The sequence below is a fragment of the Suncus etruscus genome, chromosome 13, assembly GCF_024139225.1.
Source record: "Suncus etruscus isolate mSunEtr1 chromosome 13, mSunEtr1.pri.cur, whole genome shotgun sequence".
In the NCBI taxonomy this organism is placed as follows: domain Eukaryota; kingdom Metazoa; phylum Chordata; class Mammalia; order Eulipotyphla; family Soricidae; genus Suncus; species Suncus etruscus.
The window spans coordinates 99,525,021-99,542,546 of NC_064860.1; the positions used below are offsets into that span (position 1 = coordinate 99,525,021).

At 46.7% G+C, this 17,526-nt stretch overlaps 2 protein-coding genes across 2 annotated transcripts in view; both read left to right on the forward strand.

The window, feature by feature from the left end:
* Positions 1-2,418, forward strand: part of PCNT (pericentrin) — a 54,913-nt gene extending 52,495 nt beyond the window's left edge. The window contains exons 43-44 of the mRNA XM_049785459.1: positions 365-486; positions 1,995-2,418. Coding sequence (XP_049641416.1) covers positions 365-486; positions 1,995-2,038 — 166 coding nt within the window. The 3' untranslated portion in view covers positions 2,039-2,418. The remainder of the gene's footprint in view (positions 1-364; positions 487-1,994) is intronic.
* A 6,066-nt stretch (positions 2,419-8,484) lies between these two features.
* The window catches only part of DIP2A (disco interacting protein 2 homolog A), an 84,710-nt gene continuing 75,668 nt past the window's right edge, over positions 8,485-17,526 (forward strand). The window contains 1 exon segment of the mRNA XM_049785490.1: positions 8,485-8,591. Coding sequence (XP_049641447.1) covers positions 8,501-8,591 — 91 coding nt within the window. The 5' untranslated portion in view covers positions 8,485-8,500.

A 17,526-nucleotide genomic window follows, 5' to 3' on the forward strand; every position in this document is an offset into this window, starting at 1 on the left:
TGGGGGCCGGAGAGATGGCATGGAGATTAGGCATTTGCATTGCATGCAGAAGGACGATGGTTCGAATCCCATGTGGTCCCCCGGGCCCACCAGGAGCGATTTCTGAGTGTAGAACCAGGAGTAAACCCCTGAGCGCTGCTGGGTGTGACCCAAAGACCAAAAAAAAAAAATAAATAAATAAAACAAGTTGGCCATGTTATAAGGCTGGCATCAGAGGACCTGGCCCTTCTCAAAGTGAAAGTGAAAACTATTTCCCCACTATCCAGTGGTAATGGTTGGGGGCATTGTAATGATTCATTAAAATGAATGGCCATTTGACCCTAAGTAGATGTGAGATAATGTGGTGCTTTATTTGTAGGTCCAGTCTATCCCCAAATTCCAGATCAGAAAGATCTCTGACTCAATCTCAAGATCCAGAACATTCCTTGACAGAATATATTCACCAACTGGAAATGATTCAGCAAAGACTTGGGGGAGTACCATCAGGTAATATATAGTGTTCTCTAGCTAAATTGGTCCAGAGAGACAGTGCAGGAGCAAGGCCTTGTGTATGGCTGACCCTGATTCCAGCCCATACCAAATAGTCTCATGAAAACCACCAGGAGTAAGCACTGCTGACTATGCCTTCCCATCCTGCTATATACATATAATATATATAAAATATATGTATATATTGTACATATAACTAAATTACATGTATTTTATATTTTACAACATTTAAAATAATAAGCTATATGCTAGGAATTTGACAATGCATCATGTTTGAAGAATCCAACTTAGTGAATATGTAAGTTTGGTGTCAGGCACATACTCTTATAAGCAGCACCAAAGGAAGAATGTAGACATGGTCATAACATTGAGCCTTGGAACTAAAAATGTGTTAGGCTTTTTTTTTGGTTTTGGTTTTTGGGCCACACCCAGCTGTGCTGAGGGGTTACTCCTGGCTGTCTGCTCAGAAATAGCTCCTGGCAGGCATGGGGGACCACATGGGACACCGGGATTTGAACCAACCACCTTTGGTCCTGGATCGGCTGCTTGCAAGGCAAACAGCGCTGTGCTATCTCTCCCGCCCCGTGTTAGGCTATTGATATTAGCAGAAGTGTTGGGTCTTTCTGACTTCCTTCCATTTTCTATACTTACAGGAAAAATAAAAAAATAGTTTGTAACCAGGATACCACTTTCTCAGCCCAGTTTTTAATGTAATAGCTTCTAGTCCAGTGTTCAGTCATCGTAATTTAAGCTAGTCCTATTTTTACCAAAAACATGCTGATCTCGGTAGTAGTAATAGTTCGATATTATGGACTTCATAAAAATATGGTTCCTTTCTGGGCAGAAAGATCTTGCAATGACATGCAACCAATCCTGGTTCATTCTCTGCTATTATACGGTATATCAAACATTGCTGGGTGTAGCCCTGTAGGCCAAGTACCGCCAGCGTGGCCTTGGTAGTCTCTGGCACCTTAGGGCCCATACAATGAACTGTCACCTGGCTGGTCAAGAATTAATGGGGTTGGGGCTGGAGCCTTGGCACAGTGGTAGGGCGTTTGCCTTGCAAAAGGCTGACCTGGGATGGACGGTGGTTCCATCCCCCAGTATCCCATATGGTCCCCCAAGCCAGGAGTAATTTCTGAGCACATAGCCAGGAGTGACCCCTGAGCATCACTGGGTGTGGCCCCCCCCAAAAAAGAATTAATGGCCTGAGCATCACTTGAAGGCCCTTACCCCATAAAAAGGTATGATCCCGGAACCGGAGAGATAGCACAGTGGTGTTTGCCTTGCAAGCAGCCGATCCAGGACCTAAGGTGGTTGGTTTGAATCCTGGTGCCCCATATGGTCCCCCGTGCCTGCCAGGAGCTATTTCTGAGCAGATAACCAGGAGTAATGCCTGAGCACCGCCGGGTGTGGCCCAAAAACCAAAAACCAAAAACCAAAAAAAAAAAAAAAAAAAAAAGGGTATGATCCCTTCTAACTGTATCATTTTTATTTCTATTTAGATTCCACATCGAAGAAATCCTTCCGCCAGAAAATTAAACAATGAATAAAAGTCCTGTGGCTCTTACCTCTGATAGTTACATTTAAGGAAAAGATGTTGTTTTCCTCTTCATGAGGAAAATTGACAGTGTGATATATCATCTGGAGCAGTGCCTTGTCACTCAGTGCCCAAGATGCCAGTCTGGGAGGGGGGGAGGTATGGATTGGGTGGTCTCACTTTTCTATGGGGCTACAAAGCCCAGGAGTGCTTCTCAGGGCCTCTGGCATGTTATTACTCTTTCCTCCTCCAGGACCTGTTTAATTGCATGTTGGCAGTCACTTGCTTACTTCCAAGAAGCAGGAAGGAAACGTGGCTTCCTGTTGTTTTTAAACATGAAATGGGGTTTTTAAATGAAAACAAAAAAATAATAAAATTAAATTATAGTACTTTTATTTTCTTTTAATTTAAACAACATGATTACAAACATGTTTGTAGTTGGACGTCAGTCAAAGAAAGAACACCCGCCCTTCACCAGTGCAAATTCTTACCACCAGTGTTCCCCCTACTCCCTTTTCCCCCACCCTCTGTCTATACTTGAGACAGACATTCTACTTCACTCACTCATCAACATTGTCATGGTAGTTCTTAGTGTAGTCATTTCTCTTAACTGCATTCATATAGTGAGCCAGTCTTTCGGCCCTCATCTCTATCATCTCTGGGCATTATTACAACAATGGGCATTATTACAACAACGTCTTTTATTTTTTTCTCCCGTTTCGTCCAGGATCTCATGTTTCGTGGTAGTTTCTCAAAGTAGTCTGATTATCCTTTGGATCGCTGTATCTGTAGTGGCCTCCCCCTTTTCTAATCTGGTTTATTAAGTTTCTCTCCCTTTTGTTGTGAATTTTGCTAGTGGTTTATCAATCTTGTTTTTTTTTTTTTTCCAAAGAACCAACTTTTGCTTTCATTGATCTTTTGGATTGTTTTTTGGGTTTCCACTTCATTAATTTCTGCTCTAAGCTTTGTTACTTCCTTCTGCCTACTTATTTTGTTAATTTTTTAATTTAAATTTTGTTCATCGTTGTCTAATTTTATAAGCTGTCGTTAACCTTATTTATGTAGGTCCCTTCTTCCATCCTGATGTGTGCTTGCAACTTTGATTTTGAGCCTGACTATTCAGATTTGTTTCTTGTAGGCAGCAGAACGTTGGATTCAGCTTTTTGATCCATCTTGCCATTCTGTATCTCTGAACTGGTGCATTTGGCCCATTAACGTTGAGAGAGATAATTGTCATGGGATTTAGAGCCATCTTCGTGTGGAAGTTTGATGCGTCTTTAGGCTTGTCTTGTTTTAAAGTAGACCTCTCAGCTTATCTTTTAAGGCTGGTTTTGAGTCTGTAAAGTTTCTGAGCTGCTGTTTATCTGTGAAGCTATGTATACTTCCTTCAAACCTGAAAGTGAGTCTGGCTGGGTACATTATTCTAGGTGAAGCATTCATTTCGTTGAGTTTTGTCACTATCTCCCACCACTGCCTTCTGGCCTTGAGGGTTTCTTGTGACAGGTCTGCTGTAAATCTTAAAGATGCTCCTTTGAATGTAATTTCCCTTTTTGATTTTGTGGCTTTCAGTATTCTATCCCTATCTATGGGATTTGTCATTGTGACTAGGATGTGTCTTGGGGTGCTTCTCTTTGGGTCTCTTTTAGCTGGTATTCTTCGGGCATGCAGGATTTGGTTGCATGCAGTCTTTAGCTCTGGGAATTTCTCTGTAATGATGTCCTTGACTGTTGCTTCTTCCTGGGGATTTTCTTCCTGGGTCTCTGGGACTCCAATGATTCTTATGTTGTTTCTGTTGAGTTTATCAAAGACTTCTATTTTCATCTGTTCACATTCTTTGAGGATTTTTTCCATTGTCTGATCATTTGATTTAAGGTTCTTTTCCAATTGCTTCTGCTGTATGGAGTTGTTCTGCATCTCATCTTCCAGGTCACTGACTCTGTCCTCAACTGCTGTTACTCTGTCCTCAACTGCTGTTACTCTGTTGGAGTGGCTTTCCATTGAGGCTTTAGTTTCCTCTACTGAGTTTTTCAGTTCTCTTATTTCAGTTTGGAGTTTTCTGAGTTCTGTCTTTGTGGTCTGTTCAGCTTGAGCTATGCTTTCCTTGATTTCTGTGAACATCCTCCATAGTTCTACTCTAAACTCCTTATCTGGGGGGCTAACTAGGTGGCTGGTACTTGTCAGGTCATCTTCATTCTCTATGCATGGTGTTGTGCTGCGCTGTTTCCCCATTGCCACTCTTGTAGTGTGGTTTTTTACTATGTGTTGTGTTGTCGTGGGGTTCAAAGGCTAGAAGATGCAAAGAAGAGCAGCCGCACTCCTCTGTCTCCACCCTTATTGGGCTGAGACAGCTTACCCTGTGTTGGGTCCTAAAGAGGTTATGTTCACTGTCGTCTTCTTGGCTACCTCACGCAGGAAAGCAGGCAGGGAGCAAGGCAGCAGCCTTTTCTAATCAAAGTACTTTATTTGTGAACAGTCCTTGTGTCATTTGGTTTAATCCACTTCGTTTTTATCACTGGAAAAAATACATTGAATTTATGTTAAACTCATACAAATTTATATATATATATATATATATATATATATATATATATATATATATATATATATATATATATATATATATATATATATATATATATATATATATATATATATATAGTTTTCTTTTTTTTCCATCACCACACCCAGTGACACTCAGGGGTTACCCCTGGCTATATGCTCAGAAATCGCTCCTGGCTTGGGGAACCAAATGGGATGCCTGGGAATGGAACCGTGGAGTGTCATAGGCTAGCGCAAGCAAGGCAGACACCTATGGCTTGAGCCACTGCTCCAGCCCCCAAATTAAATTTTTTTGGGGGCTCACACCAAGCAGTGCTCAGGGATTATCCTGGCTCTAGGCTCAGAAATCGCCTCTGGCAGGCAAAAAGGGACCATATGGGATGCCAGGATTTGAACCACCGTCCTTCTGCATGAAAGGCAAACGCTTTACCTCCATTCTATCTCTCCAGTCCCTAAATTAATATTTTTTAAAGAAAAATTCAGGGTTTTCTCCATTTAGTACCTATTTGCCTGTTAATTAATCTTAGTTTGGATTATTCTAACTTTCTATCAACAGTCTATTTCTCATGACTTTCATCTTTTCATAGTTTACTCATTACCTTTTTCAATCTAAAGTTTATTTTATTTCATTATTTTTAAAAGTTACCCTAAAATCAAAGTTATTCATGATTGGGGTTCAGGTGTAGTCTGTTTCAACACGAATCCCTTCACCAGTATTCACTCCCCCAATGCTTGACTCGCATTCACCTACCAGTCTGCCTCTGAGAGGCTCTTTTTTTAATTTTATTTATGTATTTTGGTTTTTGGGTCACACCTGGCAGCGCTCAGGGGTTACTCCTGGCTCAGAAATTGCTCCTGGCAGGCTCGGACCATATGGGATTCCGGGATTCAAACCACTGTCCTGTGTCTAAGGCAAATGCCCTACCGCTGTGCTATGTCTCTGGCCCCAAGAGGCTTTTTTTAAAAAAAAATAAGTTTTTGCACACTGGTACAGTAGTTTAGAGTACTGTTTCATGCAATAACAACCACTTTTCAGTATCACTGCCTCCCGGTTGAATATTTCCTTCTCCTTCTATTCCCATCCCCTACTGAAGATCAGTTCTTCTTGTGTTGTTTCCCTTGTCTTTGGACATTTGTTAATCCATCATAATGTTTCTTTAGATCTCATATATGGTAGATAATTTGGGGGAGGGGGCAGGTCATACCAGGCTGTGGGATTCGAACCACCCTCCGTCCTGGGTTGGCTGCATGCAAGGCAAATGCCCTACCTTTGTGCTATCTCTTTGGCCCCATGATAATTTTTGTGTGTGTGTGGTTTTTGGGTCACATCCGGCAGTGCTCAGGGGTTTCTCCTGGCTCCATGCTCAGAAATTGCTCCTGGCAGGCACGGGGACCATATGGGACGCCGGGATTCAAACTGATGACCTTCTGCATGAAAGGCAAACGCCTTACCTCCATGCTATCTCTCTGCCCCCCCATGATAATTTAATTTTAATTGAATCACCATTTTCAGTGCACACATTTCCCACCACCAATGCCCCCAGTTTCTCCCCCTTTCCTATTGCAGGCTTTCCACTATATATTTTCTTTCTTTCTTTCTTTCTTTCTTTCTTTCTTTCTTTCTTTCTTTCTTTCTTTCTTTCTTTCTTTCTTTCTTTCTTTCTTTCTTTCCTTCCTTCCTTCCTTCCCTTCCTTCCTTCCTTCCTTCCTTCCTTCCTTCCTTCCTTCCTTCCTTCCTTCCTTCCTTCCTTCGTTCCTTTCTTTCTCTCTCCCTCTCCCCCTCCCTCCCCCCATACCCCTTTTTAGGCACTGTAATTTGCAATATTATTTCTTAAGGATATCATGCATATCACTAGCCTCCTTTCAGCACCCATCTTTATCATTTCTAATTCTGTTTAGGTCTCTCACTCTAAATCGACTCAGCATGATACTTTCAGATTGTCACCTAGCAGTATATTGCATGAATCTCTTTTATTATAGCTAAGTAATATTTTATTGTCTATGTACCCTAGTTTGTTTATCCAGTCATCTATCTATCCATGGGTTGTTTCCAGATTTGGGCTATTGTGGTTAGTGCTGGAATTTTACTTATACTTGCACCCAATCTCCTTTGCTCCAAATAGGCTGCTTTATAAGTATCCCAGTGTCATTACATACTTTTGTGATAGGTTTTTCTTCCACTAGTGGTGGTACTTTCTTGCACTTGCTACATAGTGGCCATAATGGCATCCCTATGCTGCTCCGTGTACAAAGCTGCTGCTGCACAGAACTCTACTGCACCTTTAAGCTCAAACTGCCTCCTGTTATTGTACGGCAGGCATTATAACAGGGTACAACAGTGCTACAACATACAATACTCATTATATACCACTCTGTATAGACCTATACAATCACACCACCGTACAGTACTGCTGTACACACACCATCACATAACGCAACACTGCTTTATTATACAGTGCCGCCACATTGCACTGATGGTAATGCCCAGCACTGCCAGTCATACTGGCAGGCATCATACTGCGCGACACTAAAAGCCTCATCCACTGTCACAGTAGCTCCACATCGGCAGTCCCACCACCGGCACTTCTAGGCTCTCCATCAGTCGGTCACTTGATAAGGTCGGGAGTTGCACACACACCCCTCTAACGACTCCAGGAGGCAGAGGCCATGCGAAAGCAAGGGGTTTTATTCTACAAGCATGCAGGGGCCCTCCCAGAGGACGAGAGAGCCTCGAAGCAGATCTAAGAAGCCTTTCGATAGCTTCCGTTCTGCTCAGGTACATTTGTGCAAGATTCAGAGAAGCACAGGTAAGGTTTGCCACTTGAAATGTCGGAAGGGGTGGGGTCCTCGTGCAGCTCACGCGCCAAAATATCTTTGGGCTAAGGGCCAGGTGTTTAGGATTCAGGAAGGGCTGCAGAGAAGAGATCGATCTATTTCTGGGACCTTGCGGCTGTTTTTCACCAACAGCATCCAAAGCAGAGCCTTTTCGGTAGCGGCGTCCAGAAGAGGCCGCGCGCGGGGGCCTGCGCCCCAAGGCATCTGTCTGTCTCCCTGGGGCTCGCTCTGGCCGTCTCGGGGTCTTGGATCCCCCGGGCCGGGAGCCGCTTCTGAGCATCACCGAGTGTGGCCGAAAAACGAATAGGCCGGACACACACACCCACACGTCAGCGCGAGGCACTCAAGCTCCGAAGGAGGCCAGTGGACACACGCCCCACGTGGCAGCGAGAGGTCCGGAGCCGCGCCGCGCCGCGGGGCGGGCGGGGGGCGACGGAGCCCCACAGGCGCACGCACGCGCACACTCGGCCGCCTCGCTCGTGCCGAGGGTCCCGCCGGCCGGCCGAGGCTCCGCCCGCCTCGCCCCGTGTCCCTTCCCGCCCCCGGCCGGCCACCCGCGCCGAGCTGGCGACTCACCGGCCGTGCGCGCACCCAAGGGCCCCTGAGCGCAGCCGGGGCGCTCTGAGCGACTCCCGGCCCGGCCCGGTCCGGCCCGGAGAGAAGAGGAGAGGAGAGCAGAGGCTCTCGGGAGGGCAGCGCTCGTCGCGTCGCGTCGCGTCGCGTCGCGCCCCGCCCCGCCCCGTCGCGCCCCGCCCCGTCCAATAGGCGCGGGCAGCGGCCGCTCCGCCCCCGCGAGCCAATGGCAGCGGGCCTGGGTGTTGCCGGGCGGGGCCAGAGCCCGCCGCCGCCGTCGCCCCGCTCCGCGCAGGCGCGCTCGCCGCGCGCGCCCCCCCTCGCCGCGCACGCGCCCTGGGCGGCCGGCCGCTGGGTGCGGAGCCGCCTCGGCCGCGCCCCTCCCTGCCCCTGCCCCTGCCCCTGCCCCTGCCCCTGCCCCTGCCCCGCCGCCCGCGCTCCGCCGCGGCCCCGCGCGGCCCGCCGCCGCCTTCGCCGGCCAGGGGAGGCAGCCACGTCGCCGCCATGGCCGACCGCGGGGGCCCGCTCGAGCCGCTGCCGCTGCCCGCCGACGTGCGGGAGGGCTTGGCCGAGCTGGAGCTGGAGCTGTCGGAAGGTGAGCCGAGCCCGGGCCGCGCCGCGCCGCCGCCCCGGACCCGCCCGCCCCGCCCCGGCCCTCGGGACGCCTCCCGCCGCCCCGCGCCCCGCCGCGGCCCGCCGCCCTCTAGCCTCGGGGTCGCCGCGGCCCCCGCGGACGGGCCGAGCGAGCGCCCGCAGTGAGCCGGTGCCCGAGGAGGCCGCTCGTCGCTCGCTCGCTCGCTCGCTCGGGGGACGGAGGGAGGACGGACCCCGCGCGCCCCGAAGGACAGTCCCGCCCGCGCGGAGCCGGGCTCCGGGCCCCGTCCTCGGCTGCCCCAGCTCGAGCGCTCTGTGGCGACCCGGGCACGGCCGTGAGGCCTCGGTCCCGCGCCGTCGCGCGACTTTCTTAGCCTTGACAGCTGCTGGGGGCCGGGGCCGGACGGAGGGACGGAGGGACGGAGGGACGGAGGGACGGAGGGACGGAGGACTGCGACTCGGCGAACACTGCGCGCCCCGCCGACTTAGGACGACTCGACTCGTCACCGGGGCCGAGACTCGATGGCCGCCGTTCTGCGACGTGTGTGCTAGCATGCTTCGAAACGGCCACGGCTGGGGCCGCAGAGAGAGCGCGGCGGCGTTTGCCCTGCACGCAGCCGATCCAGGACCCGGGGTGGTCGGCGCCCCCGGGGTCCCCGCTGCCCGCCAGGAGGAATCCCCGAGCAGACAGCCAGGAGGAACCCCGGAGCAGCGCCGGGTGCGGCCCAAAACACAAACAAACAAACAAAAATGGCCAGGGCTGTATTTCGATCCAGCAGAGCAGTGTTATAGTGAAGTGCAATCTTAAAGCCTCTATGGTGTTTTGGGCATTTCTTTGACCTTTATTTACTTAGTTTTTGGTTTTTCGGGCCACACCCCTTGATGCTCAGGGGTTAGTTACTCCTGGCTGAGCGCTCAGAAATCGCCCCTGGCTTGGGGGGACCCTATGGGACGCCGGGGATCCATCGAACCGCGGTCCTTCCTTGGCTAGCGCTTGCGAGGCAGACACCTTACCTCTATGGCCACCTCGCCGGCCCCATTACCATTATTTTGCACTTTGATCAATCTCTGTCCTGAATTTCACCCACTTTCCGTGGGAGATAAAGCTTGTACTTCGGAGTCATGTCCAAATAGGATGACTTTGCTGCACTTCTCTGCATTCGTTTGAATGAGAAATGGCGAAAACCTTGGAGTTAAGGCTAAGCCAGAAAGGTTGGAGGCTGGCGGAGAGTAGCAGACCTTGATGATCCGGAAAAGCCTGCAGGCCTTCCCCTGGGCCTTTGTACCATCAGTGGCCGGTTGAAAGTGTGCCTTGTTCTTAGGCACTCACTAGATTCTCATCTTGAAGCCTTGTAGCTGGGCCTTCTGGAAAGGTTCTGATCTTAGAATATAGGGATTTCTGCCCATCCAGCAGCTTTGTTGACTTCCTGTCATGGATTCTCAAGAGGGAAAAATAAGCAGACCCCTTGTCTGGGTCCCTAACTGTCCTGGCTCTTTCGCCTTTCTTTAGTTTGGATGCCCTTTTAAAGAAATATGATCATGAAGGGTCTGGCTCCACATTTCATTTTTGTGGTAGGAGGGCACGCCCAGCGGTGCTCAGGGACCCACTTCTGGCTCTGTGCTTGGGATTGTTTTGGTGGTGCTTGGGGGCCATGCGGTACTGGGGATTAAGTGCAAGACAAGCACTTACGGGCTATTCTGTCTGTTTGTGCTCCTCCCCCCTTTTCTTAGATTCCCTTCCCCCTCAACCATCCCTTTGAACACTCCCAGAAGCCATACAGTGGCTCTTCAAAGTACTTGAGAATACCTATGGAGAAAAATGAAGATATTAGAAGTAGGACATTGGACTCCCAAATATTACATTCCAAGCACTTGTGTGTTCCCTTTTGTATCAAATCATTCTCTCACAGCTGATTATGGCACTGTACAGAATCGTGATGCCCTTGCTGCTGAGTTGCTTTCAAAATGTGGTTGATTGTGTTTTGGTTTGCTCTTTGTTTTTTAGTGGCTGCAGTACTTAGTTAGAGAGGAAATCTTATACAATAGGCTACTGTTATCCCATTCTAGTTTTTTTTTTTTTTTATTCTGGTTCATAGTTCTGTTACATAGTTTAAGTTTAGTCTTTTTCTTGTTTCCTACAGTCTGATAATGCTGGGGGTACCAGCCAGATGGAGTCTAAGGAAAGGGGAAATGATGAGTTTGGATGTTTGGGGGTGGGGAGTGGCACACTGAGTGGTATTCAGGGTTTACTCCTGGCTCTGGGCTCAGGGATTATCCAGGGAGCTCAGGGATCACTTTGGGGAGGGAGGCTCAGAGGTCATGGAGGGGAGCTCAGGGATCACTCTGGGGTGGGGGACTCAGGGATGACTCCAAGGAGGCTCAGGGAAATGATATGTAGTGCTGGGCCGCAAACCTGGGTTGGCTACATGGAAGTGCCTCACCCGCTGTACTAGCACAATGTTTGGGTTTCGAGGAAGGGACTTCTTTCACAATGTTTTCTCTCTGTAAGTGTTTGCTCTCTAGATATTTTGTTTGCAAGTTCTCATGCCTGAGTAATAGCCATCTGTCAATACTTTGACCAAATGCCTTCTTTTGCACCTTTCTTAGTCTTTCTTTCAGGTCCTACTTTCTTTGAATTCTCATCACTCTTGCTTCCTCCTTCGGAGTTCTTACCATTGAATATTTCGTTTTGTTTGTTGGGGGGCAGGGAGGAGACATTGGGACAACACCCCTCTCTGTTTAGGGCTTATGCCGTAGGTCAGCCATTTGCAAGAGAGCTCCCTAACCACTGTACTATCTCAAAGATCAACTCTTACTTCACCACTAACCATTGATCATAAAGCTTTACACAATGCGACATTTTAAAAAAGTAATGCATAGGGGCCGGAGAAATAGCATGGAGGTAAGGCGTTTGCCTTTCATGCAGAAGGTCATTGGTTCCAAGAGATTAATCAGTTCAGAAAAAGAGTAGGGTGAAGTGAGTTTTTTTCTTCTTTCCTCCTGCTTCTCCCTACAAATGACCTCTATTTATTAGTGTCCTGTGTTTCCTTCTAAAAGGAACATCTTTGAATCCCTTCTGGGAGACTATATCATAATACTAAAGTGTCACTTATGGCTGAAGCAATAATACTGTGGGTAGAGTGCTTTTGCCTTGCATGCAGCTGACTCAGGTTCAATCTCTGGCATCCCATATGGTCACCTGAGCACCGCCAAGAGTTCTTCCTGAGGGCAGAGCCAGGAGTAACCCCTGAATACCACTGGGTGTAACCCAAAAAGAAAGAAAGAAAAAAAGAGGTGTAATTTCTGTGTTTCCTGGTTTGACATTCGTACAACAGCAAAGTTGTGAAAAAGTGCGTAATCTTTAATGTGGTTAATGTGTGGTAAAAGAGAGCCATGTTCATGTTAGTGTCACTGTTCTCGGTGAAGTAAGAAAGGAAATTTCTTTTCCGCCCCCCCCCCCACACCCCCTCGCTGTCTTTCAAGTTGTCTACTGGGAGGATGATGAGTACCCATAGGCCACCAGAGCTGTGGGCTGATACGGACTAGGACTCAGCATGTCCCGAGCACTGCAAGAGAGAAAAAGAAGGTGCAATAGGAACCAGAGTGATAGCACAGTGGGTAGGGCATTCGTCTTGCATGCCGCTGACCCAGGTTTGATCCCCTGCATCCCATATGGTTCCCCGAGCCTGCCAGGAGTGATTTCTGAGTGCAGAGCCAGGAGTAACCCCTGAGTGCTGTTGGATGTGGCCCCAAAATTAAAATTAAAAAGAGGTACAATACATCCTTCTCGTTATAAAATAGGTCATGGGGTCCATGGGATAATACATGAATTGAGGCACTTGGATATGGCTCACTCCAGTTTGATCCCTGGCACCACATAATGATCCTCTGAGCGCCTTTATGAATGACTCCTGAGCCCTGCTGCTTGTGACCCTTCTAAGCTATCCCCTAAATCCTCATGGATGGTTATTGTAGTTAATAATTCTATAAACGTTGGAGAGATAGAGCCAAGGGTTTTTGCCTTGTTCATGTATAGCTGCCTGGGGTTTGGTCCTTTACTCCACTAATGAGTCCTGAGCACAACTGGGTATGGTTCAACAACAACAACAACAAATTAGAACTTAAAAGATTTACTCTCTAAGCTACTTTTTTTTGTTTGTTTGTTTTTGGGCCACACCTGGCGGTGCTCAGGGGTTACTCCTGTCTATCTGCTCAGAAATAGCTCCTGGCGGGCCCGGAGAGATAGCACAGCGGTGTTTGCCTTGCAAGCAGCCGATCCAGGACCAAAGGTGGTTGGTTCCAATCCCGGTGTCCCATATGGTCCCCCGTGCCTGCCAGGAGCTATTTCTGAGCAGACAGCCAGGAGTCACCCCTGAGCACCGCCGGGTGTGGCCCAAAAACCAAAAAAAAAAAAAAAGAAATAGCTCCTGGCAGGCATGGGGGATCATATGGGATGCCGGGATTCGAACCAACCACCTTAGGTCCTGGATTGGCTGCTTGCAAGGAAAACACCGCTGTGCTATCTCCCCCGGCTCCTACTTTTTTGTTTGTTTGTTTGTTTTTTGCTTGTTTGTTTGTTTGTTTTTGGGCCACAACTGGTGATGCTCAAGGGTTACTCCTGGCTATATGCTCAGAAATTGCTTCTGGCTCTGGGGACCATATGGGATGCCTGGAATCGAACCCAGGTTCACCCTGGGTTAGCTGCATGCAAGGCAAATGGCCTACCTCTGTATCACTGTCTCTCCAGGGGCTATCACTCCAGCCCCTCTCTAAGCTACTTTGGTTTCTTTTCTTTTTGGTTTTTGGGTCACACCTGGCAGTGCTCAGGGGTTACTCCTGGCTCCACGCTCTCTCTAAACTACTTTATTTATTTATTTTTCTTTTTTTTGTGGTTTTTGGGTCACACCCGGCTGTACTCAGGGGTTATTCCTGGCTCCAGGCTCAGAAATTGCTCCTGGCAGGCATGGGGGACCATATGGGATGCCGGGATCCGAACTGATGACCTCCTGTGTGAAAGGCAAACAAACGCCTTACCTCCATGCTATCTCTCCGGCCCCTCAAAACTACTTTTAACAATATTTTCAGAGTTGGTTTTTGGTTCATGCCTGGTAGTAGTCAGGATTTAATTCCTGACTGTTCACTGGTAGCAGTGTTCTAGGACATGATATATGGCGCTGAAGATCCAAACCAGGTCATTGTCATGCCAGGCAATACCTTATCTGCTGTGCTATATCTCTGGTCCCTTTTAAGTTCTTGTTTCAATAAAAATCACTTATAATGAGGTTTAGAAGCTGGTTATTTGAAAAGGTCAGTAAAATGTAATCTCACCAGGCTAAGCAATATAGAGGACACAAACACTAATATCAGAAGTGAAAGGGTAAATCGTACAGACCTCATGGCCTTGAAAAGGAAATAAAAGAATACTTTGGATAACTCTTAACCCCCCAAAATCTGGTAGCCTGGATGAAGTGAACCAGACAGTTTGCCAAAACTTCTATATGTATGACACGGTGTATGCATGGTCCGCAGTCACATGCTCTATCCTTTAGTTCTACCCCAGGAGACTGTTTGAATACTGTATCTGTATGAGTACTTGGAGTTAATAATCACCTGCTTGTACAGGAGTATTGGAACACTGACGGCTTCACTAGTCAGCTCTGCCTATCGTTTAGGGAGGAAATTATGTCAACTTTCTAGTCTTTAAAGAAGGAATAGATGGGGCTCGGAGAGATAACACAGTGGTGTTTGCCTTGCAAGCTGCCAATCCAGGACCAAAGGTGGTTGGTTCGAATCCTGGTGTCCCATATGGTCCCATAGCCAGGAGCTATTTCTGAGCATAGAGCCAGGAGTAACCCCTGAGCACCACCTGGTGTGGCCCAAAAACCAAAAAAAAAAAAAAAAAAAAAAAAAAAAAAAAAAAAAAAAAAGAAGGAATGGATTTTTGGGCCACATCCTGTGGTGCTTAGGGTCTCACTTGTCAGTGCCCGGGGGAACAAGCCCAGGTTTGAATCCATGTACCATGATGCGTGGTATCAACTCAGCTATTTGGAGGCTGATCCCTAGCTAGGGAGTATTTAACTCACTCTGTAAGACCCTAATATCAAAACAAGACAGGGAACAGATAGCACAAGAAAACTCATGAACAGAGAGATAAAAACCCTTAAGCGGGGAACCCTTAACAAAAATATTAGTGCATCAAATCCTACGATGTATAAAAAGAACTGCATTTTTTTTTTTTTTTTTTTTTTTGGTTTTTGGTCACACCCGGCTGCGCTCAGGGTTTACCCCTGGCTCTACGCTCAGAAATTGCCCCTGGCAGGCTCGGGGAACCATATGGGATGTCGGGATTCGAACCACCGTCCTTATGCATGCAAGGCAAATGCTCTACCTCCATGCTATCTCTCCGGCCCCCAAGAACTGCATTTTTTTTTGTTTGTTTGTTTTCGATTTTGGGTCTCCGGGCCCAAGAACTGCATTTTTAAGTAGAATATATCCTTGGTCTGCATGACAGGTTCAGTGTTTGAAAATCAGTGAATCTAATCTGTCACATCCACAGGCTAAAGAAAGAAAAATCACATGATATATTAGTAAATATATAAAATATTAGAAAAAATTTAATACTTGTTTAGATTAAAATTTTAAGGTAAACTAGAAGTAGAGGGTGAACTTTCTTAGTGTGATAAGGAGCATCCACACATGCACAGTTCAGGTCATACATACTTCATGGGGAGAAGCATGACACTTTTCTACCAAGACCAGGAGCAAAGCAAGGATGTCCCCTTTCACCACTGTTTTCCACTTCTTGCCAGTGCAGCAGACAAGAACAATGGAATCAAAGTGATGCAGATCAGGAAGTCACATATCCAGCTCTGTTCACAGAGAACATGAACATCTGTTTAGGAAATTCAGAAGCATTATCCAAAACAAAACAAAACAAAACAAAAACTTTTGGAATTAATAAGCAAACAAATATGTACAGTTGCAGTTGATTTAAGGGTAATATATGAATATCCATTACTTTGCTATAAAATTTTGCAGTGAACAAATGAGAATTGAAATAAAAAATTCATTCCCATTAAAAAATTAAACAATATTTCCCAATGAAATACTTAGGCATAAATCAAGTAATATATGAGCTACATGAGAAAAAATATAAAACTGATGAATCAAAGAAATAGAGAAAGATGGGCCCGGAGAGATAGCACAATGGTGTTTGCCTTGCAAGCAGCCGATCCAGGACCAAAGGTGGTTGGTTCGAATCCCGGTGTCCCATATGGTCCCCCGTGCCTGCCAGGAGCTATTTCTGAGCAGCCAGCCAGGAGTAACCCCTGAGCAACGCCGGGTGTGACCCAAAAACCAAAAAAAAAAAAAAAAAAAAAAGAAAGAAATAGAGAAAGATATTTTCATGCTCATGAACTTAAGACAGTACTGTCAAGATGTCAGTTCACAACTTGAGCTAGATTCAGTTTTACCCCAGTCAAAATTTCAGCATGTTATCTGTGTATTGACAGACATTGAGGTTATTCACAGCAGGAGATGCAGAATTAACAACATAATATCGAAGGTGGTGAACAAAGTTGGAAGACTGACACTTCCCACTTTGACTTTCTATAAAAAACAAAACCAGTAGTTGGGATTATAGTAGTATTGGTGATAGAATAGAAAAAGATAAATCAGGGAAACAGAATAGAGGTCCCAGAAAGAAATCCACATAAATATAGTCCACTGACATTTGACATAGAAAGGGTGGAGCTGGAACAGAGTGACTAAATGCAAAGGAAAAATGGCTAGAGAGGGAGCTAACTGCATTGTACTGGAATACCAGAAACACATAGTCCTGAGCACTACCAGGAGTGACACCCCCCTCCCTACCAGGACAGTACTGTGTAGCCAAAGGCATAAAAGAAAGAAAACCTAGACAGAGGCCTTATGTTCTCAGAAATTTATATTGGATTGTAAGCTTCCGGGTGTAAAGAAAAATTTTAATAGTTCTAGGAGGTAATAGAGAAAAAAACTTTGATGTCCTTAGATTTTACAATGATTTGATTTTTTTTTCCATTATGTTGCCAAGGCTCAAATACAGGGCCTCACATTTGCAGGGCTTTTTTTCTACCTCTGAGCTCTATCTTTGGTTTGTCAGTGGTTTTTTTTTTAAGGGGGGCATACCCTGTGTTAATTAGGATTACTCTAGGCTCTGTGCCCAGGGATCACTGCTGGTGGACTTGGGGTGGGGGAGTTGGGCAAGACCATATGTGGTGCCAGTCAGATGACTATAAAAACAGACAAAGGACTGGAGGATGGGGTATATGCTTTTCAAACAACCTCCCTGGGTTGTTTGCACCACATACTGTCTCCAGTACTAACTGAAGTGATCCCTACGCTCAGAGCCAGAAATAAGTTTCTGAGCACTGGTAGGTGTGACCCAAAAATCAAAACAATACCAAAAAAGTCAAGATCCAAGGAAAAAAATAACTGTTGATAAGCTAGACTTCAAAGTAATTAATAGCTGTCGTTCTATAAACAGTGTCAAGAGAATGAGAAGACAGGCCATGTACTTAAAGAAAATGCATACAAGACATGTGATAAAGGACTCTTACCCGAAATACACAGGTCTAAAACTCAACAGCAAGGGTCCAAAGAGAGAAGGTGCTTGCCTTACTTAAGGCCTACTCTGGTACAGTTCTCTGAGTCTCCGTTCTTTAAGCATTCATTGTTAGGAGTGACACTGAGTACAGAGCTAGGAGTAAGCCCTGAGCACAGGTACCGTATTTTCCGGCATATAAGACGACCCCCTAATTTTACAGTTAAAACATAGGGTTAGGCCTCTATTCACTCTATCAGACAGAACATTCCTGTGCTGCAACTGTATGTACCACAGTGAGCCAATCACAACAAGTTAAGGTTCAAAGGTTATACTGTCATAGACTTCCTCTCTG